A 25,553-nucleotide genomic window follows, 5' to 3' on the forward strand; every position below is an offset into this window, starting at 1 on the left:
AGAGAGGAAGATAGCAGAGAGGTGGTTGGGGGAGGGAGGAAAGAAGTGCCAAATTATGAGTTGGGAGGCTGGGTTCTGGTTCCTTGCTTGTGACCTTTCCTAAGTCACCGCCTCTCTCTGGGCCTTGGCAAGATGGGGCTGAATCATCTCTACATGTGCCCCCCGCCCCAGCCGCCTCAGCCTATACATCTCTCAAGGCACTGCCTTGCTTCCCTAAGCACACTGCCTGAGCCATTTGCATATGAAAAGTGCTGTTTTCTCCAGTAAGTGAGTTTTCTCCAGGGCAGTCACTGCCAAGGCCTGGCCAGCAGAGGTGATATTTCCCTGACCCAGGCTGTGGAGCAGGGGCGAGGCAGACCCTGGGGAGCTCAGGGCAACCCTGAGCCCGAACTCACAGTCCCTGACAGTGCTGTGGGGAAGGCTGCTGTCCCCTCAGCTGCACCACCAGCTGGAGGTTTGCTCTGTGCTGTCAGGCCAGGTTCTGGTCCTAGGGCCTCCACCCACTGGCTATGGGACCTTGAGTAAGCCACATGCCTCTCTGTGCCTCTATTTCCCCAGCTCTCAAGAGAAGTTAATAATACCGATGTCCATCTGGTTTGGAAGGCTGAAATGCCGCTGTGGGTGTAGAGAGCTGCGTGCACAGCCTCGTGTGCCTACGCAATCCGCAGGTGCTGCTGCTAGATAAGGTGCTGGGAGCAGTGAGGGTGGACGTAGGGCGGCAGGACCGTCTTCTCAGGGGCTGGTTTTGGAAGACACTCATCAGCTGAGGGTTGGGGAGGGTGTGCCTGGCAGACAGATTGGCATGTGCAAAGGTGGAATGGAGGTGTCATCCTGGGCTGGGCATCCTGTGGGTGGGCAGGGGACTGCGTGGCAGGAAAGGGAGAGGGTTGGTCACATTTTCTAGGGAGTTAATTATAATCATAAATGGCTAAAGTTTTTTCTTTTTTGAGACAAAGTCTTGCTCTATCAGCAGGCTGGAGTGCAGTGGTGTGATCTAGGTTCACTGCAACCTCCGCCTCCTGGGTTCAAGTGATTCTCCTGCCTCAGCCTCCTGAGTAGCTGGGATTACAGGCTCCCACCACCACACCCAGCTAATTTTTGTACTTTTGGTAGAGACGGGGTTTCACCATATTGGCCAGGATGGTCTCGATCTCTGGACCTCCAGATCCGCCCGATAAGTTGCTAAAGTGTATCAAGTGCTTGCGACAAGCCCATCACAGTGCTTTACATGGGCAGTGTCATTTCATCTTCACTACAGCCCTAGGAAGTCAGTGGCATTGTGACACCCACTTTCTAGATGGGGAAGCAGGCAGAGGGGTTGACTAGTCTGCTCGAGACCACACAGCTGGCTGGGGACAGAGCTAGGGTTTGAACCTGACCCTACAGCTTTTCACTGTGTTTCAGTGTCTCCTTTCTGTTCTGTTAGCGTGTAGGCGCCAGACACCCACCCCCGTCCCCACTGTCTGCGGGACATCAGGAAACGTCCCTGCCCACCTCCGGGGTCAAAGGAGAGAGGTCCCGTGGGCTGCAGTGATGCCTCGAGGCCCTCTCTCCTCCCATTTCCCTGCTCAGCCTGGTCTGCTCCAGACCTCTGCATGCCTTTCACTGTCGGGGTACACAGGTCTCGTGGTGCTGAGCCCCTTTCAGGCTGAGGCCACGAGGCAGGGCAGGAGGCAGGATGGCACTGTGGTTAGTGCACAGCGGGCCCCTGCCCTCGCGCCCCAGGCCCAGCCCTTTCCTGCCCAGGTGCCTGCCCAACCAGGGTCATGGTCAGGCCAACCGTGCTGAGGAGGGGTGAGGAAGGCCTCAGGATTCCTTCTTGGAAGGGCCTTGGGGGGCATTTGTTGGGCAGGTCTGAGAGATGCACCTTGAAAGAGTTGGCGTGGCAGTGTCGGCATTTTCACTTGGAGCGCGTGTTTACTCGGGGCTTGGGGAGAGCAGAAGGAAGGCTACTGGGCTATCAGTCCCCACCAGGTCGCATGTTGGACTTCAGGGCTGTCTGTTCTAGGCACCCACAAGGGGCTCCCACTTTGTCCTGAGGGAGAAAGGCCTGGCAGCCCCCATGGGGAAGGAAGAGACGGAAGCAGGGAGAGAAATGGGGAGATGAAATGAGGGGGGCCAGTTTCCCCAGGGGTGCTCCCTTCCCAGGAGAGATGGGGCTGGGTGGGTGGGAGAACATCTGGCCAGAGCATCTGGCAAGCGCTGGATTTGGCAACAGGAAAGAGCAGCCTGGACCGCGCAGGGAGAAGTGCTTGGGGGTGGGGCAGGGCGAAGGCAGCCTCTCCCTCTCCCTCTCCCCCATCTCAGGTCGCTTTCTGCGTTCTGTTCTACAAATCTGGAGGGAGGGAGTGTCCTGGACAGGACACCGGACCAAAGTACTGGCCACTGTGGATTCACTGACTCGTGGATTGCTTCCATCATTCATCCAAAGCAAAATCCACCTGGAGTTTTCTGGGAGAGACCCTGGCCAGGTGTGGGGCCAGGATCAGGCACAGCCCCTTCCCCAAAGGCTGACAGCTGCAGGCCAGTGGGATGCCTGCTCTGATGGGGGCAGGGACCGATGGGAAAGGGCGCCTACCTGGACTAGGAGGAGGCTTCCCAGAGGAAGGGGTGGCGGGACATTTGAAGGATGCCTAGGAGTGGTTTGGGGCACAGCGGGTGGGGGGACCTGCAGTGAGACAGCCGGGCCAGCCCCCGAGGGTGTGAGCACTACCAGCTCTGGGAGGGACCCAAGGCCTCTCCTGGGACTGGGGAAGTGTGCTGCTGGTTGGCTGAGGTTGGTTTCCTTTCTCAGCGGTGGGCACCAAGGCCCTCCACCAGCCCACAGGCCCCTCCCTGGCTGGGCCTTGGGCCGGCAGCTGTGACCCCGGCAACCTGGCCGTCTGCTGCCTGGCCAGGCCTCCCGGTACCCACTGTGCCCCTGATTAGTTGGCGCTGGCAATGGCAGGAGCAGAGACGGCCTCTCCCAGCCGCCCAGCCCCTTTACTGACCCAGCCAGTCCAGGGAGAGTTGCCCCCAGTGGCCAGGCCACAGCCTTGGCTCCCCTCACCCCTACTCCACTCTTCGGGGCCACGGGCTGTGCCCTGGCAGAGGCTGGCACGCGTCTGGCGATTTCTACTGGAGCTGGCCTGGCAGAGTGGCTGAACTGATCTGGGCTGACAGCTCCCCTCTGCCAAGAACACCCCAAACCTCCAGGGGTGATGCCTGTCAGGAAGTGCTTCCTGTTCTTCCTGCCACCTCCTCTCAGGTGTCCCCACTGCCACCAAGGGGCTACCTCTGCCTGGCTGCTGCCCAGGTTCTCTCAAGCAGAGGCTCTAGTCTAGGGGCTCCCAAAAAGGGTGAGCAGTTCCATCCACCGGCCCGCTGCCATCTGCTGCCACCAAGCCCCCAGCTTTCAGTGCTGTCTGGAGACTGTCCTCATCCTGGTGCTCCACGTGCCGCTCCCGGGCCAGACCCCTCTCCCCTGAACTCCAGACCCCAAGAGCTAGCAAAGCGACTCCATGGGGATTTACTCCGGCCACCCCAAGCTCCGAATCTCCAGATGGAGCCCCGCCCCCGCTGAGGGCTGCTCTGTGGCTCCAGGCCCCACACCTTGGAGTCCCCAACTGCCCTCTTCCTCCTACATCCACATCCCATCCCTTGGCTTGGCCTCCAAAATGCCTCCAGAACCCACCACGTTCCCCATTCCACTGCCATCATTGTCTGGGCTCAGACCCCCCACCTTCCGGTTTATCACAATGACAAGCGTACGACGGCCAGGCAGGACGGAGAGGAGCAGGGGGACAGAAGGCCTGATCATCAGGCTGTGAGGGTTGTGGGGAGGTCCCAGTGTCTGGCCTGGGCCATCCTAACAGTGAGGGCACAGGGCAGGGAGCCACAGCTCTCCTGGGCCCCGCCCTCAGCACTCCCGTTTCTGTCCCAGGCGAGGCCCCTGGGAGGCAGTGACCACACAGCTGTGGAGCCCACAGGCCCGTCCCCCTTTCAGAGATGTGTGTGCCATTTGGGGCACTGTCCACAGGGGCGTCTGCACGAGATCCTGCAGACTGTGCCGTTGATGCTCTCCCACCTCTGCCCTGGTCCCCTGCGATCCATTCTCTGCCCAGCAGCCTGGCAATCCTCTTACACCTTCCCCAGATCACGTCTCCCTTCTGCTCATTCCCTTATGGTGGCTCCCCTGATACCTCTGGAGAAGCTCAAGTCTTCCAGGCCCCTGGCCCTGTCTCCTCCCCAGCCTCATCCCTGCTCAGCTTCCCCGCAGCCGCATGGTCTCCTTGCTGTGGCTGTGGCTGTGGCTGTGCTTGACTGCCTCCTGCCTCCAGGCCTTTGTCCAGGCTGCCTCCGACTTGAGGGCTGTCCCCCAGACAGCGACAACCCCTCAGCTGACTCTGCCACCCCCTCCCTGTCTCTGCTCAGCGTCGTCCTGCTTTTCCTGGCCCCCTATTTAATGTTCACCTGACCCCAGGCCAAACCCCCAACCTTTTCCCCCTTCTTTTTGTTTTCATAGCACTTTTCATCCAACGAATGAGGACGTGTCCTTATGTGTCACCCATGTGGTTTATTGCCTGTTTTTCCCTCCCCTACCTGGGATGTGAGCCTCATGAGGACAGGGAACTTTGTTTTGTGTTTTTTTTTTAAACTCATGTATCCCCATGAGCCTAGCACAGTGCCTGGCACGTAGCCAGCCCTCATTCAGTTCTTGCTGAGTGGCTCCATTCACTCACCCATCACACCTTTACTCATTCAAGCTGTCGGCCTTCAGGGGGCTGCTTTGTGCCAGGTCCTGGTCTGGATGGGAGAACACAGAGCAGCCGCCTTGGCCTTAGGTGCAGAGCGTGCCTGATTTCCAGCGGGGAGGAGGAGGCAGAGCTGGTAACTGGCACAGGCTATGATGGAGGGCGGGTGGGCAGCGGCAACTAATGGCAGGGGCACCATATGAGGTAACTGCTCAGCTGAGATCCCCAAGAAGGAGGCGAGAGATGGCCCTCCAAGCATGTGCAATGGCATGGAGGCAGCCCCAAAAGTGGGCTTTCCAGGACTGGAAGTGGGTCCGTCTGGCTGGGTGCAGCACAGCGGTCCCGGATCCTATGGCAGGGTGGAGGAGGCGTTGTGGGCGGGGGCAGAGTGTGTGCCAGGGTGGGGAGTGGGGATGCTGGGAGCTGCCAGTCTGGCTGGTACCTTCAGGTGTGGTAGGGAGGATGGAAGGAGGTGGGGCCGGACTCGGGAGGAGTCTGTGAGCAGGGGCCAGGAAGTAGGGGTAAGGATTTGCACTTTCCCATGGGGCGCATGGGCTGTTGGAGGCTTCTGACTTCAGGGAATCTTCCATCAGCAGTGTCCTGGCCCCATGGTATTCCTGAAGGGCTGGCTGGACAGGAGCCACTGTCCGCTCTGTAGATGAGGCCTCTGGGGCCCAGAGAAGGCAAGCTTTGCCTCAAGGCCACCCTGCTGGGACTGGGACCCAGATGTCCCGTCCTGGGCCTGTGCTCTGGGCGCTCACTGGGCTGGGGGCTGCATCAGGTGTCCTGAGGACTCCAGGGTCCTCTTCCCCTTTTTAGCTGGGGACCCAGGGCCCTCAATCACACTCATGGGGCTGCCTGTAGCCTGTTCCCATCATGGCCCATCTGGCTCTTGCTCCAGGCAGAAGTCTTGAAAAGGTGCACTAAGAACGCAGAACCAGGCCAGGCGCGGTGGCTCACGCCTGTAATCCCAGCACTTTGGGAGGCCGAGGTGGGCGGATCATGAGGTCAGGGGATCGAGACCATCCTGGCTAATACGGTGAAACCCCGTCTCCACTAAAAATACAAAAAATTAGCCGGGCATGCTGGTGCGCGCCTGTAGTCCCAGCTACTCAGAGGCTGAGGCAGGAGAATGGCGTGAACCCGGGAGGCGGAGCTTGCAATGAGCCAAGATCGCACCACTGTACACCAGCCTGGGCGACAAAGCGAGACTCCGTCTCAAAAAAAAAAAAAAAAAAAAAACCACAGAACCAGGTAAGCCCGTCCTGATCCTGAGAGTGAGTGAGAGCCTTGGGGCAACAAGAGACAGGGTGGTTTCATGACTAACTGGGGGTGAGAATCAGGGAGGACTGCCTGGAGGAGGAGGGTTTGGCTGGGGGAAGGTGTGGCAGGAGATGAAGTAGAAAGGATGATTTGAGGCAGATGGTGACTTGCAGGCAGACTCTCCGCTCTTTCTCTCTGTCCTCTTTGTTTCTGTCACTCCTAGTTTCACTTTCTCCTCTGTCTGCTTTTCTCTTTTCTCTCCCTGCCTCCACCTCCTGTGCCAGGCTCCAGAGGCACTGAGGGTACAGTGTAACTGGCCAACCTGTCTTGGCTAATTACTTGACCGTTGGCATAAAAGGAAGATTAGCCATGGTCTCTTGAGGTCCTCCCTGGCTCCCTAATCCTGTGGCCCCTCTTCACTGGCGAGGAAGGGATAAAGTCGTTCTAAGTCCTTAATTAGCTAATTATGCTGGAGCTCTGTGGCCCTGGGACTCCCTGGGCCCCAGGGAGGGCTGTGAAGTGCACTGGGGCCCAGCTGGGCAGAGTGAGGCGGGAGGGGAGGAGGGACGGGGCTGCCATTCAGGGAAGCCAGCCGGATAGGTTTGCAGGAGCCTTTCGGAATTTCAATATCCCAGAGAACAAGGGAGATGTAATTAATTGAGCAACAAAGGCCGGCCGGAGGGAACAGCAGGAGTGGGAGTGAAGCAGCCAGGCTGGGACTGTGCGGAGCTGCCTTCTCCAGGCCCTTCTCATCCAGCCTCTTCTCCAGCTGCTACCAGCCCTCTGTGCTTGCCTCCTGCCCCTGTCCTGGCCTCGGGGCTCGCCCATTCTTTTTTGAAGCTCAGAGCTGATCAAGGGCTCTGCCTGCTTAGAAATATGCCAGCAGACCTCCTTGCCCAGACACCCAGCACAGAGCCCCACACTCCTTGGAGCCCCCCGCAACCGCCCTCAGGAATGGTGCCTTTGCCCATGCCAGTCCCTCTGCTGGCCAAGGCTTCACATCCTGGAGTCCAGCTCAGCAAATGTGCCCGGAGCGGCCCCACTCCCCAGTCATGGTCCTTTGGCTCAACACTTGATTCCCTGTCCTCTTGCTGCCAGGCTGTGAGCTCTGGGGGCAGGGGGGGATGGGGGTGGGGAGGGTAAAAAATTGGGTCTTGTTTGTCTTTGGATTCCCCATGTGCCCAACGCCATGCCTGGCATGTAGCTGGCATTTACTATGTGTTTCATGAACGAACGAACGAACGAATGAACGAACGAATGAATGAATGGTGGGGCACTAGAAAGGCCTGCAGTTGGCCTGCTTGAGTCAGGGGATCCATTTGGATGGATTACCCATCCATTTATTGGCCACCCATTCTATTTTCTCCCTTCCCTCTGCTGTAAACGCCTCGCCCCCCGGCTTGGGGGTGTAGCGTGGTGGAGGACTGAGCCCTCACCCTGGCCTGCTCCCGGTGGGATGAAGCCGCCTGCAGGCGAGCCCCACTGTCGTTCCTGAGAGGAGGCTGACCTAGTTTTGTGGAGAGGGAAGATGGGGTGAGCATTAATTATTGATTGGAAATCACTGCACACAGAGTTTGTGATGCAAATTCTAAATAATTATCCTCATTAATAACCACCTCAGGCTCACCCCTGGCATATAAAACCATCTGGACAGGGCCACGGTTCTACTTGTCACCATCCTTCCATCTTCCTCTCTTCAATCTTCCACTCCCTCCCCATGACTTATCACATAATTCGTTCATGAGTAGTCATTGAACAAATGTTAGGTGAGTCTGTCTTCTGGGCCAGGACCTGCTGGGTTCTGGGAATACTGAGGTGACTTAGACAAGGGTCCTGCCCCCAGAACCTTACAACCTGGTGGAAGAGACAGGAAAGTAGACAGACAACTATACATTAGGGCTAGAAGATGAGATATTGGTATGGATGGAACCTCCTAGGTTGTGCAGTATACAACATGCACAACTGTACATGGCAGCCTAGGCTAGGTCAGAGGTGCTGAGATTGCCCAGAGCAGAAGAGAGAAGGATGAACTCTACCTGTGATGATGTAAGAGTCTGGAAGCCTTCGCAGAAAGAGCATTCACAGGGCCGTGGTGGCTGAATAGGGATTTGCCAGGAAGAAGAGAGGAGCAAGGGTGTTCTGGGAAGAGGGAACAGCAAGGATAAAAGCACGGAGGTGTGAAATCTTATGGTATGTTTAGGGAACTTCAAATAATTTGGCACTGCAAGGCATAGGCTGTAAATTGAGAGAGGTATGAAGCTAGAGAGCTGGGCAGTATGGACTCTACAGGATCTCAGGGGGAGGGTGTGTACTCAAAGGTGCCCCACCAACTCTTCACCTTCTTTGGAGCCATGGACTCCTGTGTGGGCCTTCTCTGTAGAGCCTATTAGCAGGCCCTTGGCTCTTCTGAAGGTGACTCTGGGGGCTCTGCCTGGTTCTATCATGCAGTGGGAGTGGTAATTCTGGCTGGTACTGCTGTGTCCTGACATGGTCAAGGGGAACAGTGACTGCCCCAGAGACAAAGGGTATTCAGGACACATTCATTGGGCACGTACTATGACCACTCTATGCAGGTGCTGGGCATAGTAAGGTGAACCAGCCTCAGTCCCAGGCCACTGGGACAAGGGGGTTGTGAAAAGACACCTAGATTTTGTGTCAAGACACCTGGTCTAAATCTAGACCCTGCTGCTTCTGAGCTGTGTGACCTAGGGCAAGCAGTTTCAGTTCTTTGAGTCTCCAGCTGCCTTCTCTATAAAATAGAAATGATAGTACCAACCTCACAGAGTTGTCATGAAGACTGAAGATCACATTTGTGCAAGTACACAGAAGAGCACTTAGTACATAAAAGGTGCTCCATAAGTGCTTGCTTGTTCATTCACAATCTAGCGTAAGTGGAGCGGGGCCCTGAGCCATTTCCATGGCTTTTTGGGTGGAGGGGCAGATACAAAGGAGAGGGTGTATCTGGCAGCCACTGAACAGGATGGGAACAGCAAGGAGCTCTTGAATATGCATCCCACTCCCCGTCCCTGTTTCTCTAATCTTGCTCTCACTCTCCTCTCTGGGACCTCTGCTCCCTGTCTGACCATCCCTCCACCTTTCCCCCTCCCAGGTATGCGGATCCTGGTGAACCTGCTCCTGGACACGCTGCCCATGCTGGGGAATGTCCTGCTGCTCTGCTTCTTTGTCTTCTTCATCTTTGGCATCATAGGCGTGCAGCTCTGGGCCGGCCTGCTGCGTAACCGCTGCTTCCTGGAGGAGAATTTCACCATGTGAGTTCAGCCCCTGCCATCCATGCAGGTCCAGGGACTCTTACTAAGACACAGTTTTAACCTTCTGGGTCACTGGGAATCAGGACCAATGGGGTAGAAGCAGCAGAAAAAGAGAGGTCAGGTAGGAGGGGAAAGGGAAGTTAAGACACAAGGAGAAGTGATGCCCAGGAGGAAAAAGAAGACAAAACCTGAAGAGCAGGCATAGAACTTGGCTCTCCGCTCACAGCACATTCATTCCCCTTGGTGGCTGAGTCATCCAGGAAGGCTGAGCTCCCATTCGGCCGCCTGTGTATGAAAGCAGGGGGCGGGACACTCCTCCGAGAGAGGATTATTGACACACAAATCAAGCTCTGGCTCTTGGAGGAGCTGGGCTTAGTTGTCTGAAAAATGGGATGCCTATAGAACCCGTGCTTCCGTAGTGGTGGGGGACAAGTGTACGCACACACGTACCTACGCGTATGTGTTTGGACGTGAATATGCATTCATTTCAGATATGCATGGCATGCACCGACTAAGTGCCAGGCCCCAGGGAGTCAGAAACAGGAGAGAATTTTCATCCATTTTCTCACTCCCCTTTTGTTGGGCCTGTGCTCAGGTCTCAGGATGCGGCAAAAGAGGGGATCCCTGCCCTTGAGAAGCGCAGGGCTGGGAGCCGATCCCAGACACCTCTAGTGAGTGCCTCTCAGTCTGTCAATCATGGACCGAGGTGACTGTGGGAGGTGTGGGGATGTGGGGACACTGTACAGGTGAGAGCTAGTTTCTCCCTCTCCGCCTGTCTGGTTGGGGAGAGGGTAGCAGAGCTGGAGGGTGAAAGTTGGGTAGGAACGGGCCCATCCACCCATCGCTGTGGGGGAACAGTAGGGTACTTGGATAGACCACAGCAGGGGCACCTTGGTGGGTAAGGGCCCCAAGTGGGGGTTCAGGAAGGGGGTCTACACTTGTGCCCACTCCCAGAAGGAGCAGGTCCTGAGGCAGGGCCCGGGGCAGTGGGACTGGGGAGAGGCAGCTGCTTTGAAGTCAGGGTAGTATGAGCTCCGCCCCTCTGTCCCACAGGCCTCTTTCCCTGGATCCTTCTGTGGCCGGCCCCTTCTTATTATGTGGGCTCAGCACACCCGACGCCTCCTCCTGGAGGCCTTCCCTCGCCCTCCCTCACCACCCCAGCCCCAAGTTGGCCATCACACAGCCCTGCTGGGTTTTCTTCTTGACTCATCTCTCTGAAATCATCTCCTGTCGGTTCATCCAAGGTCTCTGGAGGCCCCTGGAATGTCAGTTCTCTACTGCAGGGGCACCTGGGGCTTGACTCTTCCCAGGATCTAGAGCAGGACTTGGCACAGGTGCTCCCAACTAATTGTTGAAGGAATGAGTGAGTGAGTGGATGTGTGAGTTCATTTCACCCAGAGGCAGGCTGGGAGCGAGGAATGGCTGTTGGAGATTCTGTGTCCCAGTCCCTGATGTCTCCTTCTCTGTGGTTGTCCCGAGGCCTCATGAGACAGCCCCCAGCCCTGTCTTGGATGCAACAGGGGAGTTGGAGGGAGGATGCCGTGGACGTGCTTGGGCCGTGTTAAAGAGTAACCTGATCTGGTCCACCCCCATCCCCACCCCAGGAAGGGAATAATAAATATAAAGAAATGTCACTGGAGAAAGAACGCCCTAAGGGAAGATGCTGGGTGATTGCCATGCCTCCCTCTGAGCTCCTGGCTTCATTCTCCTAGGGCGGGTGGTCGGTGATGAAGAAGAAAGGAGATGAGTACAGTTCACGCACGTCTGGGTGGGGAGCAAGGCCAGGGTCATTCCAGGTCTGTGACTCCTGTAGAAATAAGGGAGGTTTAGACCTTAACTCACAAGGCTTGTTTAGGACAAGGAGCAGAGAAGTTGGTAACCAGGGTTCACAAAGAGGCAGCAAGATCTCTTCTGGGTGATGAGAAAGCTGGAATTTGAGAAGATCCTAGCTAGGATCTTGGGGAACCAGGCAGGGTTTTGGGCAGGGGAATTCCTCAAAGTCCTCTTTTTGGGCTCTCCCCAGCCAGGCCTGTTGCCTGGAAGCCTCTAGCTCCTGGCACAGTGGGCCCTGTGAGAGGGGCAGAGCTCAGTAGTCAGGGCAGAGAAGGGCCCTTCCTGGGGTGTAACACAAAGAGGTCGGAGTTGAGGCCACAGAAAGCCTCAGCCCAACCTGTCACTATGCAGATGGAGACTGAGGCCTAGATGGGAAGGGACTTACCCAGGGCCAACGGCAAGGCTTCCAGCAAGCATCCAGCCCCTTCCTGGCTGCGTGGGTGTCAGGACACTGTCATTCCACAAACACTCACCAATCCCTTCCAGGGGCCAGGGCCTATGCTGGGCCCTGGGGATGCAGAGACCCTTTATCTTGGCCACTGTCCTCTGTACTGTCTCACTGGGGGGCTGAATGTGTTGAAAATTAGGCCTCAGGGTGCTCTGGGCTTGGCAGAGTGGGGCCTGGAAGCCCAGAGGGGTTACAAGACCAGCCAGGGTGGGGACCAAGGGGGCTTCTCGCTTCACAGAGGACCAGCGGCACTTCTTGCTTCTCAGAGGATGTGACCTTGAGCTGAACCTAAAAGGTTCAAGAGAAATGTCTCCAGGCAGGCGGGGGCACAGGGAGTGGGTGGGGAGGGTATTCCTGATTGAGGCAGCCTCACTGCCACAGTGTGGTGTGTGGGTTAGGAACCCGAGCCCCAGCCTGGCAGTCAGGGTCAAATCCTGCCTCTCTCACTTGGCAGCACTCCTGGGTGTCTACCCAAAAAAGGGATGGCTTATATACATCCCAAGATGTGTACAAGAATATTTATGAGTCATAAGAGCCGAAAAACCAGGAACAACCCCAAACCATCGGCAGAATGAATAAATAAATGGCAGTGTATTCACTCAGCGGAATACTCACAGACGTGACAAAGAAGGAATTACATTTCGCTCTCTTAATGGCGTCCTTTGATGAATGAAACTCTTAGTTGTAATGAAGTCCAGTTTATCAATCATTTTTTTAGCTTCGTTTTTTGTATCCTATTTAAGAAATCTTTTCTAAAGATTGTGAAAATATTTTCCAGTGCTTTCTTTTAGGAACTTTCTCTTTTTAAAAAATCCTTACATGTAGGTCTGTGGTCCATCTCTAGTTTTGTGTATGGTTTGTGGTTAGAGTCAAGATTTTATTTATTTACTTATTTATTTATTTTTTGACGGAATCTCACTCTGTCGCCTAGGCTGGAGTGCAGTGGCATGATGTTGGCTCACTGCCACCTCCTCCTCCCAGGTTCAAGCGATTCTCCTGCCTCAGTCTCCTGGTTAGCTGGGATTACCGGCACATGCCACCACGCTATTAAATGGCTAATTTTTGTATTGTTAGTAGAGATGGGGTTTCGCCATGTTGGCCAAGCTGGTTTTGAGCTCCTGACCTTAGGTGATCCACCCACCTTGGCCTCCCAAAGTGTTGGGATTACAGGCGTTAGCCACTGCACCCCGTCTCCGTTGGGATCAAGATTTATTGATTTATTTTCAGTGGATAGTCAGTTGTCCCAGGACCAGTGATGGAAAAACTCTACGCTTTCTCCACTGAATTGCAGTGGTGCCTCTATGAGACTCAGGTGACCATATGTATTTGGGTTGGATGTGTACATTTTGATTATTGATGGATATGCAAAATTGCCCTCTAAGAAGGTTGTACCAATGTATACTCCCACAACAGTGTATGTGAGTGTCTGTTTACATTCATTCTTTTCCTGAATATTACCAACCCTGAAATGTTTGCCATTTGGATGGGTGTAAAATGATCTCATTATTTTTTCTTTGCATTTGGTTATTTTGTTCCATTAGTGTTTCTTCCTATATATTGGCCATTTTTTATTTCTTCTGTGAATTTTTCTGTTCTTGTCTTTTGTCCTTTTTTTTTCCCCTAGTGGGTTATTTTTCCTTTTCCTTATTGAGTTGTGGGAGATTTTCATATGCTTTAGACCAACAGTCCCCAACCTTTTTGGCACCAGGGACCAGTTTCATGGAAGATGATTTTTTCCATGGACCAGAGTTGGGGGATAGTTTTGGGATGAAACTGTTCCACCTCAGATCATCAGGCATTAGATTCTCATAAGGAGTGCACAACCTAGATCCCTTGAGTGTGAAGTTCACAATAGGGTTTGTGCTTCTATGAGAATCTAATGCTACCACTGATCTGACAGAAGGTGGAGCTCAGGCAGTAATGCTCTCTCGCCCAAAACTCATGTCCTCCTGTGTGGCCCCGGGGGTTGGGGACCCCTGCTTTAGATAGTTACCTTTTATCTTCTTTGTATGTTGCAAATACTTCATCCTATGCAACAGCAAACTATGGCCCGTTTTGGTAAATAAAGATTTATTGAAACAGCTATGCCAACTTGTTTATCTATTTCCTGTAACTGTTTGCAGATTACAATGGCAAAGTTGAGTCATTGGGACAGAGGCCAGGTGCTCTGCAGAAAAATATTTGCTAATATAGCCCATTACACAAAAAGTTTGCCTACCTCTGCTTTATCCCAATTTGTTGCTTGTCTTTTTACTTCGTATATTTTGTCTCAGTGAAATTTTACATTAGTATGTAGTCGATCTGGTCGAACTTTTCCTTTACAAAACTTGGATTTTGTGTCTTACCCAGGAAAGTTATACCTATCTTGAGTTAACAAAAAATATTCCATATTTTCTTATAATGTTTTGGTGGTGATGTTCATTGCATTTATACTTTTTAATCCACTGGAAGTTTACTATTTTTAGTTTTACAATTTGTCTTAATCTGCTATATCCAAATATTATTTTTAATGTGTAATCAGTATAAAAATTAAAAATGGGATAATTTATATGTCTAGTTTTGGATACCTGTCTTCAGAAAGTTTATTTTTGTGTATGGTGTGAGGTTGGGATCTAACTAGTATTTCCCAAACAGATAGCAACTATCCTAACACCACTTACTGATGGGCCCCTCCTTTCTCTGCAGGTCTGAAAAGCCATCTCTGTGATATACTAAGTTTCCCTTTGTACATGGGTTTGTCTTTGTGCTCTATGGCATTCCATTAACCTTTCTGTTCGTGTCACAGTGGTACACAGTATTAACAATAGTAGTTGTAGAGCATTTGGCTCTCTTGTAGATCTGGTTTCTGTTTATCTCTCTCCTTTTTAAAACTTGTCTTGACTATTTTCCCATCCAAATAAATCCTAGAGCCATCTGGGCAGGCTCCACAGGCCAAAATGTTGGGATTTTGATTAGGATTGCAGTGAAGCATAGATTAACCCTTCTGGATGGTCAGAGTAGGGATTGTTGTCTGTTTTATAGATAAGGAAATCAAAGTCCAGAGAGGGGCAGCTGGGCTCGGTGGCTCATGCCTGTAATCCCACCACTTTGGGAGGCTGAGCTGGGTGGATCACCTGAGATCAGGAGTTTGAGAACATCCTGACCAATATGGTGAAACCTTGTCTCTACTAAAAATACAAAAATTAGCCAGGTGTGGTGGCATGCACCTATAGTCCCATCTACTCAGGAGGCTGAGACAGAAGAATTGCTTGAACCAGGGAGGCGGAGGTTACGGTGAGCCAAGATCTCACCACTGCACCCCAGCTTGGGTGACAGAGGAAGACTTGGTCTAAAAAAAAAAAAAAAAAGAAACAAAGTCCAGAGAGAGGAGGTGATCTGCCCAGGATCACTTAGATGCAAGTGGGTGGAGCAGATGGAGGATTTACCCCTCATCTGCTGGATTGGTAAAAGCCAGTGCTTGTTTATTGAGCATCTGCTCTGTCTGTGTGAACCCAACAGTGTGTGTGGCCTGGGGATGCTGAAATGTCCAGCCTCCCAGGGGAGTTGGGGGCATCTCCCCCAGGAGCCATAATGAAGGTGTGTGCAAGGCACAGTGAGGCTCCCCAGAGGAGGGGACCACAGTGGGTCAGTGGGGGTTTTCTTGGCCATAACAGAGGTGGGGAATGGTGACCACACAGGGGAACAGCATGTGCCAAGGCCTGAAGCAGTGACAAGGCCTTCTGGGCCATCCTGCCATGCTGTATGGCCTCTCCCTTCCTGATCCTCCTGGCAGTGACCCCTCCCCTTTCCCTCTTTTACCCACCCTCGCCTGTGGACAGACAAGGGGATGTGGCCTTGCCCCCATACTACCAGCCGGAGGAGGACGATGAGATGCCCTTCATCTGCTCCCTGTCGGGGGACAATGGGATCATGGGCTGCCATGAGATCCCTCCGCTCAAGGAGCAGGGCCGTGAGTGCTGCCTGTCCAAGGACGACGTCTATGACTTTGGGGCGGGGCGCCAGGACCTCAACGCCAGCGGCCTCTGTGTCAACTGGAACCGTTACTACAATGTGTGCCGCACGGGCAGCGCCAACCCCCACAAGGGTGCCATCAACTTTGACAACATTGGTTACGCTTGGATTGTCATCTTCCAGGTGAGGCTGCTCAGGCCTGGGGCCAACCTGGTCCTAGAGTGGGCAGCTCTGCCTGGTGGGCAGGGCTCTGTGCTAGGCATTTGCCACCCCCTATCTCACTGAAACCTGCCCAGCTTGCTGGCAGAATAGGCATTATTGTGCCCATTTTATAGACAGAGAACCCAAGGTTCAAAGAAAGGAAGCAAGCTAATTGACCACAGATGATGTATTAAATTGCAAAACTAGGATCTTAACTCAGCTCTGGGTGACCCCAAAGCCTGAGCTCTTTGCAGAGCCCCAGGTTGCCTTGGGCCATATGGATCCCAGCAGGGAGGGCTGTTCAGAGAGGAGAGGCAGGATTCAAGCTCTGTTGGAGGGATTGGCTGACCAAGGCCAGGATCATGGGGTAGGAGGACATTCCCGGTGGGGACAGCCTGAGCAAAATTCTGGTGCAGGGAGTGCCAAGTAGCTAATCTGGAGTCAGTAAGAAATGTTTCTCGCCTTGTCACCCAGTGCACATAATACACACACATTCACAAAGCAGCGCTAGCCTCATGGTGTGCAAAGCGCTTGTTGCATGGCCCCACTGCACTGACTGTCCTGTCAGCCTACAGTCTGCAGAGGATAGGCTGCGGTTTGTGTAGGGAAGGAACTAGGGCAGTGGACCTTGGGTGTATTGCTTGGCCTCTCTGTGCCTCAGTTTTCTCATCTTTAAAATGGGGTAGTAACAGCCACCCTCACCTTGGGTGGCTGTTAAGAATAAAGCAGATGGCGCTCTCAGGGCAGCCAGCCCTGTGTGCAGAGAGTGCTGAGTAGAGGTTACCTTTCTGCTGTCCTGGGAAAGAAGGGGCAGGAGCAGACGGGGGAGCTGGGAATTCCCTGAGGGAGTGGTGGGAGGGCCGAACTCTGCTGCCTCTGCTGCCCTGCGCTGCCTCCACTGCCCTGTGCTGCCCTGCACTGCCCTCCGCTGCCCTAGGCACTTTGCTCTGGGGGAGCGTCAGGATCATTTGTTCAGAGCTGCAGGGTGTGAGGTGACGGCAACAACTGTGTTTTGGAACTGTCTGCACAGGAGAGTGGGTGGCTGCTCTGGGGGTCCCACTCTGTGCATTTGCCAGAAGCCAGCAAGGACCTACAGTTTGTCTTTCCCAAGGCTGCTCCATCCCCCAGTCTGGGAAGGAGTCGGGGTGGGGTGGGTGGTGACAGAGTCACACCAGCCTCATCACAGTGCATACTACCAGGCTCCACCGAGCTGCACCCCAGCCCTGCCAGGTGGGCTCCCCACGTACAGAAGCAGCAGCTGAGGCTCAAAGAGGGTGGGTAGCCCAGCTGATAAGCTGGAGCAGGGGCAGGCTCCCTGCTTTTCCAGCCCTCCCGCTGGTGTGGTAGATCGGAAGGACCAAGGTTCAAATCCTGGCTCCACCCCTTCCTGGCTATGCGACAGTGGGCAAGTGCCTTCCCCTCGCTGAGCCTCAGTTTCCTCACCTGTATAATGTGATGTGCCTTGTCCAGCCCCTGTGAGAGGGACTCGAGGCAGCATGTGTGATGCGTTCTGGCACACAGTAGGGCCTCTGTGTGGGGTGCTGCCCGGGCTACGGGCTTTCTGATGGGCCAGCCCTCTCTGTCTCTCTCCTGCGCGCGGCAGGTGATCACTCTGGAAGGCTGGGTGGAGATCATGTACTATGTGATGGATGCTCACTCCTTCTACAACTTCATCTACTTCATCCTGCTTATCATAGTAAGTGTCAGGGAGCCTGGGCTCCTAGGCGCGCTCAGAACCTGAGGAGGGAGGGTCTTTGGGAATCCCCAGGGAGCCCCTCAGAGCGAGGCGAGCCGAGATGAGGGAGCAGGAGGGGCTGTTTCTCAGCACCGCCGGGCAGCAGGTGATTGAAGGGGCTCATCAGGGGTGGCTGTCGGAAGCATCCATCACCTTCAATTGCTGTCATTTCTCATGTCTGGGCACTTACTTCCCCACCGATGCTCTGCTCCTGTCTCTCTGCGTTGTATCTCTGGGATACACTCTTTGCATGACCTGAGCCCGAGGTGCAGCCTCAGACTGGAAGCTTCAGAAGGGCTTCCAGCTCATGCCTGTTTTCCTGGACAGGGAAGACAAGATGCCTGGAGACTGAGCAGGGTTTGGAGGGAGGTCGCCTGATGGTGATCTGGTGGAACTCCCTGAAATTCTCAGAGGGACTCCCATCTCTTGGGCAGTCCTGCCTTGTTGGGGTAACCTGGAAATGGAGGTGGGCCCACCTGCCTCTTCCTGGCCAGCCCCTCTTGCCTGCACCCCCACACAGTCTCCCCAGGGTGAGCTCATCCACCTCGTCATGCCTGACTGCAGCTTCAGCACAGCACAGTCCCCAAAATGTCAAGGTGATTGACTCCCAGGAGCCGCTGCTGAATCCTGCTGTTGCGAGGCTGGGTTCTCTGGCTTCCTGGTGGTGGGAGAGGGCACACTTGACCCTCCAGGGCAGTGCCCCATCCTGGGCTGGCAGGACCTTGACCTGGGGACCCAGGCCAGACCGGCAGGTGACCGGAGACACCTGCTGTTGTCTAAGCTCCAGTGCTTTCTTGGGGAGGCTGGAGCCTTGGACCTAGAGGAGATGCCCCAGATAAAAGGAGAGGGACCAGATATTCAGCATTGCCATCCATGGCCTTGCATACTCATTCACTAGAACATTCAGGAAGCCCACACTGTACCAGGCCCTGAGCCAAGTGCTAGGAACAGAGCAGTGAGTAAGGCTCAGCCCCTGTCCTCAAGGCGCTCACAGTCTCGTGAGAAGATGGACTGACAGCAGTCAGTGACTATACAGCATCTTAGGCGCCATGATAGAAGGGAGCCCAGAGAAGGCTCCCAATCCAGCCTGGAGGAGGGATGGGGAGGTGGGAGGCTTCTTGGAGGAGGTGATGCCAGAATTGAGCCGTAAAGACTCAGGAGGTCAGCAGGGAAAGAGCCTCTTGGGCGGGGGTGGCTCACAGAGCCCCTGAAGCTGGTCGGGATACTGCAGTGTGGGAGCCACAAGCCACTGAGGTTGCAGGAGGAGACTCCGGTTCCCAGGAGGGGCTAGAGGATGCTCCATCTGCTCTTGCTGTGGGGTTCAGGGTGGCTAAGGGTGCGGATGGGGTAAAGCGCAGTGCTCCCCAAGCTCATTGTGAAATGGGGGACAGTGACAGCACCTTGCTCCTGGGCTCTCAGGAGGGTTAGGTGAGACAGAGCCTGAAGCCTGCATGCCCTTGGCACACAGTGAGTGCTCAGTACATGTGCTCTGCTACTATTACGGCTGCTGCTGTCGGGTCTCAGGCAGCCCTGTCACAGGACAATCTGCTACTATTGTGGCTGCTGCTGTCGGGTCTCAGGCGGCCCTGTCACAGGACAAGGAGTGCTGGTGAGAGGCTGAAAGGGCTGAATTTTTCCAGGCGCTGGGAAGGGTTCACAAAGCAAAGTCAGGACAAATGCGCTTCTATGTCACCTGCAGGGTCACCTCCCGTGAGGACCCTGAACCCCAGAAAGGTGAGGGGTACTTGGCCTTCAAGCCCAGGCTCTAGTACTCCTTTACATTTTTATTTTTATTATTTTTATTTTATTTTAGAGACAAGGTCTGGCTCTGTCGCCCAGGCTGAAGTGCTGTGGTGCAATCATAGCTCACTGCAGCCTTGATCTCCTGGGCTCAAGCGATCGTCCCCCCTCAGCCTCCTGAGTAGCTGGGACTATGGGCACGCACCACCATGCCTGGCTAATTTTTAAATTTTTTTTTGAGACAGGGTCTTGCTATGTTTCTTAGGCTGATCTCAAACTCCTGGACTCAAGTGATCCTCCTGCCTTGGCTTCCCAAAGAACTGGGATTACAGGCGTGAGCCACGGCCCCGGGCCCCCAGTGCTCTTTCTTTCTTGTCTTTTTTTTTTTTTTTTTTTTTAAGACGGAGTCTTGCTCTTGTTGCCCAGGCTGGAGTGCAATGGCCTGATCTCGGCTCACTGCAACCTCTGCCTTCCGGGTTCAAGTGATTCTCCTACCTCAGCTTCCTGAGTAGCTGGGATTACAGGTACACACCACCACGCCCGGCTAATTTTTGTATTTTTAGTAGAGACGGGGTTTCACCATGTTAGCCAGGCTGGTCTCGAACTCCTGACTTCAAGTGAATCACCCACTTCGGCCTTCCAAAGTGTTGGGATTACAGGCATGAGCCACTGCACCCAGCCTCCTTCTGACTTGAAAAGTTCTTGGCTCATCAGGTCTGAGCCTTCTATTTTACAGATGGGGAAGTGGAGGCCGGGAGGGGATGGAGGCCTGCCTGGGTCGCCCAGGGCAGCAGCTGCAGAGGCAGAGGCGGGTAGGAGCCTGACAAATGTGTGGTCCCAGAGGGCAGGGCCCAGCCCTCTCTTCCTGCGACCCTCACACAGGCCTGGTGCAGGGCAGCTCCCCAGGAAGTGCTTGTGGACGAGGTGACTGAGACAAGGATGGGAGGCCATCTTCTTACCCGATAGGCAGGGGATTTTCCCAGAGTCCTCTGGGCCAGTAACCCTCCCAGACCCTAGCTCCTCAATCGTCGTTGATGAGGCTGCAGCCGGGGAGAGCCTCCTGGCAGGCACCTCCGAGGGGGATGAAAGCTATCTGCTCTGGCTGGCTGGCAGCCAAGTTCACTCCCAGGCTCAGCAAATGCTGGGGAGGGGGCTGTGCCCTGAAAGCCTGGAAACTGGAGAGGAGCCCCACTCCTGGAGCCATCAGGCCATGAGGAGATGGGATCCCCAGTGCCAACCGGGGCAGCCTCTCCCCCTCCATTTCCTGTAAGCACAAATAAAGCCACGTGAAAACCCCGAGGGACCTTCTCTTTTCTCGTCTGGGGTCCCAGCTGAGGCCAGATTCTGGCCAGAGAGAAGGCAGGGCTGGGCAAGGACTCAGGGCCTGGGAAAGCCGAAACGGGCTGTGGCCTCCCTCCCTGGGCTCAGTGCAGATGTCCCAGGCGGATGGGGGCCAGGCCAGGGCCTAGGGGTGTGAGGGGAGCTGGGCTTTGAAGCAGATCCCAGTCGGGCCTGGGGAGCTGCCTAGGCCGTCGCCTTCTCCTGGAGCGAGGCCTCAGCGATCTTTTCCTGTCCCCATCTGTGTCTGTGCCTGTGTCTCTCTGGGCCCCTCCACCTCTCCTGCCTCTTTCCCTGTCTCCACTCATCCCCTGCATCTCCCCTCCCTTGTGTCTGTCCTCTCTGAGCCTGTCTCATTTTCTTTGTCATCGTGTCTGTGTTCCTCGCTGTCTCTTTCTACCTACCCCTACTCTGGCCTCTGTGTCTCTGGTTGGTCCCTGCCCCTCCTCCTTGCTTAATTTCTGCCTCTGTACCTGCATCTCCATCTCTGTCTCCATCTCCCCATCTCCCTCTGCCTCCCTCTCCCCATGTCTCCCTGCTGTCCCCACCCCATGACTGCCTCTCTCACCCCTCTGTCCCCTCCATCCGTGTCCCTGTCCCTATCCTCTCCTCCCGTTGGTCACAGGTGGGCTCCTTCTTCATGATCAACCTGTGCCTCGTTGTCATAGCGACCCAGTTCTCGGAGACCAAGCAACGGGAGCACCGGCTGATGCTGGAACAGCGGCAGCGTTACCTGTCCTCCAGTACGGTGGCCAGCTACGCCGAGCCTGGCGACTGCTACGAGGAGATCTTCCAGTATGTCTGCCACATCCTGCGCAAGGCCAAGCGCCGCGCCCTGGGCCTCTACCAGGCCCTGCAGAGCCGGCGCCAGGCTCTGGGCCCGGAGGCCCCGGCGCCCGCCAAACCTGGGCCCCATGCCAAGGAGCCCCGGCACTATAGTAAGTGGCCCTGCATCCGACATGGCACTCAGGCACTGCATGCCAAGTGTCGCTCCTTTCTAGCACGTCCAGCAGGCCCAGCAGCCTCCACATTCCAGGTCTTCACTTTGTGCTCAAGTGTTTCCTTCACAGCCCCCAGGGAGCTGTGTCCCCATCTCTGCCTGCCCTCTCCTGGCACCTGTCAGAGTCTGTACTGGACTGGGCCTGGTGCTGGGTGGAACTCAGCCTTTCCCTGGAGGCATTCGATCGCTGTGTGTGTGGAGACAGCAGCTCTCAAGTGTCTGTCCTCAGTCTTGGGAAGCTCAAATTCTTCCCCCGCTGCAGCCCACATCACTCCCTTCTCTGGGTTCCTTCTGCTGTCCCCTGCTTTCCAGCACACCCGAGCAATGACCCTGGGTGCCTGGCACAAAGGGGCTGTGGGTCTGCCCCCTCAAAGCTGTGGCATGTTGGGGACTCATGCCACCCTGTGCTCTGTGCTTGCCCTGGGGCTGTGGGAGTTACACTTTTGTTTTTTGTTGTTGTTGTTGTTGAGACAGGGTCACCGAGGGAGTACAGTGACACCAACACAGCTTACTGCAACCTCGATCTCCTAGACTTAAGCCATCCTGCTGCGTCAGCCTTCAGAGTAGCTGGGACTATAGGCATGCCCCCCCATGCCCGGCTAATTTTTAATTTTTTTTTTTTTTTTGTAAAGACAGGTCTCCCTGTGTTGCCCAGGCTGGTCTCAAACTCTTGGGCTCATGTGATCCTCCCACCTTGGGATTACAGGCATGAGCCACTGCCCCTGGCCAAGGTTATGCTGTTAGGCTTGGAAGGGGCTGCCCTGTTGGTTGCCTCATCTGTTCCAGGAAACAGTCCTGAGAAAGGAGCAGATAGTAATATTATCCCCACTTTTCAGATGGGAAGACTAAGGGTCAGGGAGATGAAGGGAGCATCTCAGAAGCCGGCATTGCCAGGCTTTGCAGGGGCCTGCCTCCCCTGGAAATGATCACTCGGGAAGAGGCAAGCCAGGGCCACAGAGGTGGGCCCTGCCCCCAGCCCCCAGCCCCAGTGCCACTTCTCCCAGTTGGCGCCGAGAAGGAAGTCAGCAGGCACGGGGACTGTGCTTGAGCAGACGCGGGCCTCTGCAGGCCTGTCTCCTGCCTGTAAAGTGAGGACAGGGGCCCCCAGCACTCAGCGTCAGCAGCGGGAGTCAGCCACCACAGACCCTGCTCTGGAAAGCCCAGTCCTTCCAGCCTTCATGGTCTGGGGATCGATTCTTGGGAGGCGAGCAGAAGAATGCACGCTCAGAGCTGCCGCCCACCCATCCTTGGGTGCCAGCCGTCCAGGCGTGGGCTTGGAGGAGGCCCCAGGTGGCCCGTGGGCAGGCCCGGCATGCGGATACAGGAGCCGGGGCCAGGCAAGGCTGGCACCGGTGTTGCTGGAGGACGTGGGGGAGAAGCGTTCACTCCAACAGGCTTCCCGCGGCCGCCTAGCCCCCTCTCCTGGCACCTGTGCCCCCTTGCCCCTGCGCCTCCCCTCTGCCCTGGAAAACGAGAGTTGGCAGCCGCCCCATGTCCAGGTGGGAGCAGTGAGCCGGCGCGGGGAAGGGCTTTGGCCTGTCCTCCGGGGTGAGATGGGACTGGCCGCTGGGCTCCTGGCTGCCTGCTCCGGCTCCAGAGGCGGGATGAGTCAGGGAAGGGCGTTGGCCTGTCCTCCGGGGTGAGGTGGGATTGGCCGCTGGGCTCCTGGCTGCCTACTCCGGCTCCAGAGGTGGGAACGAGTCAGGGGTGCTTATTTGGGGCTTGGGAGGCAGCTGGAGGCAAGTGTGGAAATGAAGGGCAGGTGTGACATGCTTTTCTTTCCCTTTCATGTTACTTTTTTGGCTTACACAAGCAAAATGTGTTTATTCTAGGAATACACAGGAAAACACAAAGAAGAAATTAAACCAGGCAGAGAGAGGCCTCTCTGCCACCCCTTTGAGATGGTTCACAGATCACAGAACGCAGTCCAGGGCCAGCCCAGGCTTCTCCTGTGATTCTGGGGCAGCAAAGGAATGAAGTTTCCTCTTCCCAGCGGGCCTTCCTGCCCGCTGCCCCCACCTCCACCCCTTGTGTGGAGGGAAGTCCCAGGGGCTTCTGGAGTGAGGGTCCGCCCCTGCCCCAGGGCTCCATGCCTCCTCCCCTCCCTGGGAAACAAACCTCACCTCCCCACTCCCCACCTGCTGTACGGACAGGAAACTTGAGAACACCAAGGCCACCGTGGCCTCCTCTGAGGGGGCCCGCCCCCACATTGGCCTGGCTCTTTCAGAATCACATTTAGTTCCCAAGCTGCGTGACTGGGGCTCTGAGTCTGTCCTGTGCTGACCGAGGGCCTGGGCCAGGAGGGATGGCCGGTCAGCATGGACACGTGCCCTGCACCGTGCTGGGCCCATCATGTGCCTTAAGAGAGATAATCCTCCTATAGCCTGCATGGTGGGCGTTCCTGCCCCCACATCTACAACAGGGGTGGACAAAGCTCAGAGAGCTGCAGCCGCTTCCCCAGGGGCGCCCCGCCCTTCCAGGCTGGGTCAGCTGGTTCCAGGCAGACCTGTGGGCCTGGGAGCCGAACGCACTCGGATGTGTCCCCGGGTGGATTGGACCTGGTGTGGGCAACAACTCTACACCCCTCCCATTTGCTTTTCAGAGCTGTGCCCGCGACATAGCCCCCTGGACGCAACGCCCCACACCCTGGTGCAGCCCATCCCCGCCACGCTGGCCTCTGACCCCACCAGCTGCCCTTGCTGCCAACATGAGGCCGGCCGGCGGCCCTCAGGCCTGGGCAGCACCGACTCGGGCCAGGAGGGTTCGGGCTCCGGGAGCTCTGCTGGTGGCGAGGACGAGGCAGATGGGGACGGGACCCGGAGCAGCGAGGACGGAGCCTCCTCGGAACTGGGGAAGGAGGAGGAGGAGGAGGAGCAGGCGGATGGGGCGGTCTGGCTGTGCGGGGACGTGTGGCGGGAGACGCGAGCCAAGCTGCGCGGCATCGTGGACAGCAAGTACTTCAACCGGGGCATCATGATGGCCATCCTGGTCAACACCGTCAGCATGGGCATCGAGCACCACGAGCAGGCCAGTGCAGCGCAGCCAGGCTGGGCCCGCAGGGGAGGTGTGAGGGCCCCAGGACCCTGGCCAGGCCTGGGCAGCCCCATGCATGTGCCTCGGTTTGTGTATCTGTCCCCTGAGAAGTGCTGGGCTGAGCTGGGTCCAGTACATCCATGCGACCTTACTGCCCAGCCAGGGCCAAGCTCAGAGGAGGGAAAGGCTGGGGTGTCTGCTGAATGAATGATGAGTGAACGAGTGAAGCTGGCTAGGACTGGGCCTCTCTGGGACTCTTTTCCTCCTGAGCTGCTCGGCCTGGACACCAAGGCAACCACAGCGCATCCCCTGCCAGTCCCTGCAAATCTGACTTCTATTCACCTCTCCACCTGAGCCCTTCTGTTTTCTTCTTTAAAAAAAAAAATTAACAAAAAAAAAAAGAGAGACAGGGTCTTGCTCTGCTGCCCAGGCTGGAGTGCAGTGGCACGATCAAGCAATACTGCCTCTTCAGCCTCCCAAGTAGCTGGGACTACAGGCGCATGCCACCAAGCCTGGCCACCTGGGCCCTTCTGTCCATTCTCCCCCAAACAGCTGGGGTGATTTTCCCAGAGGGCCAGTCTGGTTGGGCTCTTCCCTGCCTCAAAACTTCTATTGCTCCTCATTGCCCTCAGGACAAAATCCAGACCTTTCCACTACCCTCAAGGCCTTTGTCTCTATCACAACATCCCTTCACCAGGCCAGGGTGTCCTGTCCTCTCCAGTGACTCCACCCCATATAGCCCCATGGCGCTGAGGGCGAGTGGCCCCGTGGTTGTCCTGTGTGTCCTCTCTGCATGTCCCTCCTGTGTGCTGGGAGCAGGGAGGACAAGGAGGAGTGGGTGCTGAGCTGAACAGTGTGCCCCAGGCCCCTGGGCCATCATGGGGCTGGCTGGCTCCAGGGATAGTACACAGGGGAGGGGACAGCTTCTGGGAGGTGGTGGGAGCTGGGGGATGATGTGTGTGTGAGGAGAGCAGGGCCTCCGTGGGGATGCGGGAGGGAGGGGCAGTGG

The 25,553-nt window shown here is 55.9% G+C and overlaps 1 protein-coding gene across 1 annotated transcript in view; it reads left to right on the top strand.

Moving 5' to 3' along the window:
• Positions 1-25,553, top strand: part of LOC105464412 (calcium voltage-gated channel subunit alpha1 I) — a 136,321-nt gene that overhangs the window by 70,943 nt on the left and 39,825 nt on the right. Inside the window, 7 exon segments of the mRNA XM_071080621.1 lie at positions 9,106-9,265; positions 15,365-15,680; positions 17,302-17,394; positions 21,137-21,449; positions 22,348-22,377; positions 22,380-22,451; positions 24,114-24,538. Coding sequence (XP_070936722.1) covers positions 9,106-9,265; positions 15,365-15,680; positions 17,302-17,394; positions 21,137-21,449; positions 22,348-22,377; positions 22,380-22,451; positions 24,114-24,538 — 1,409 coding nt within the window.

The sequence above is a fragment of the Macaca nemestrina genome, chromosome 15 (assembly GCF_043159975.1).
Source record: "Macaca nemestrina isolate mMacNem1 chromosome 15, mMacNem.hap1, whole genome shotgun sequence".
Classification (NCBI taxonomy): domain Eukaryota; kingdom Metazoa; phylum Chordata; class Mammalia; order Primates; family Cercopithecidae; genus Macaca; species Macaca nemestrina.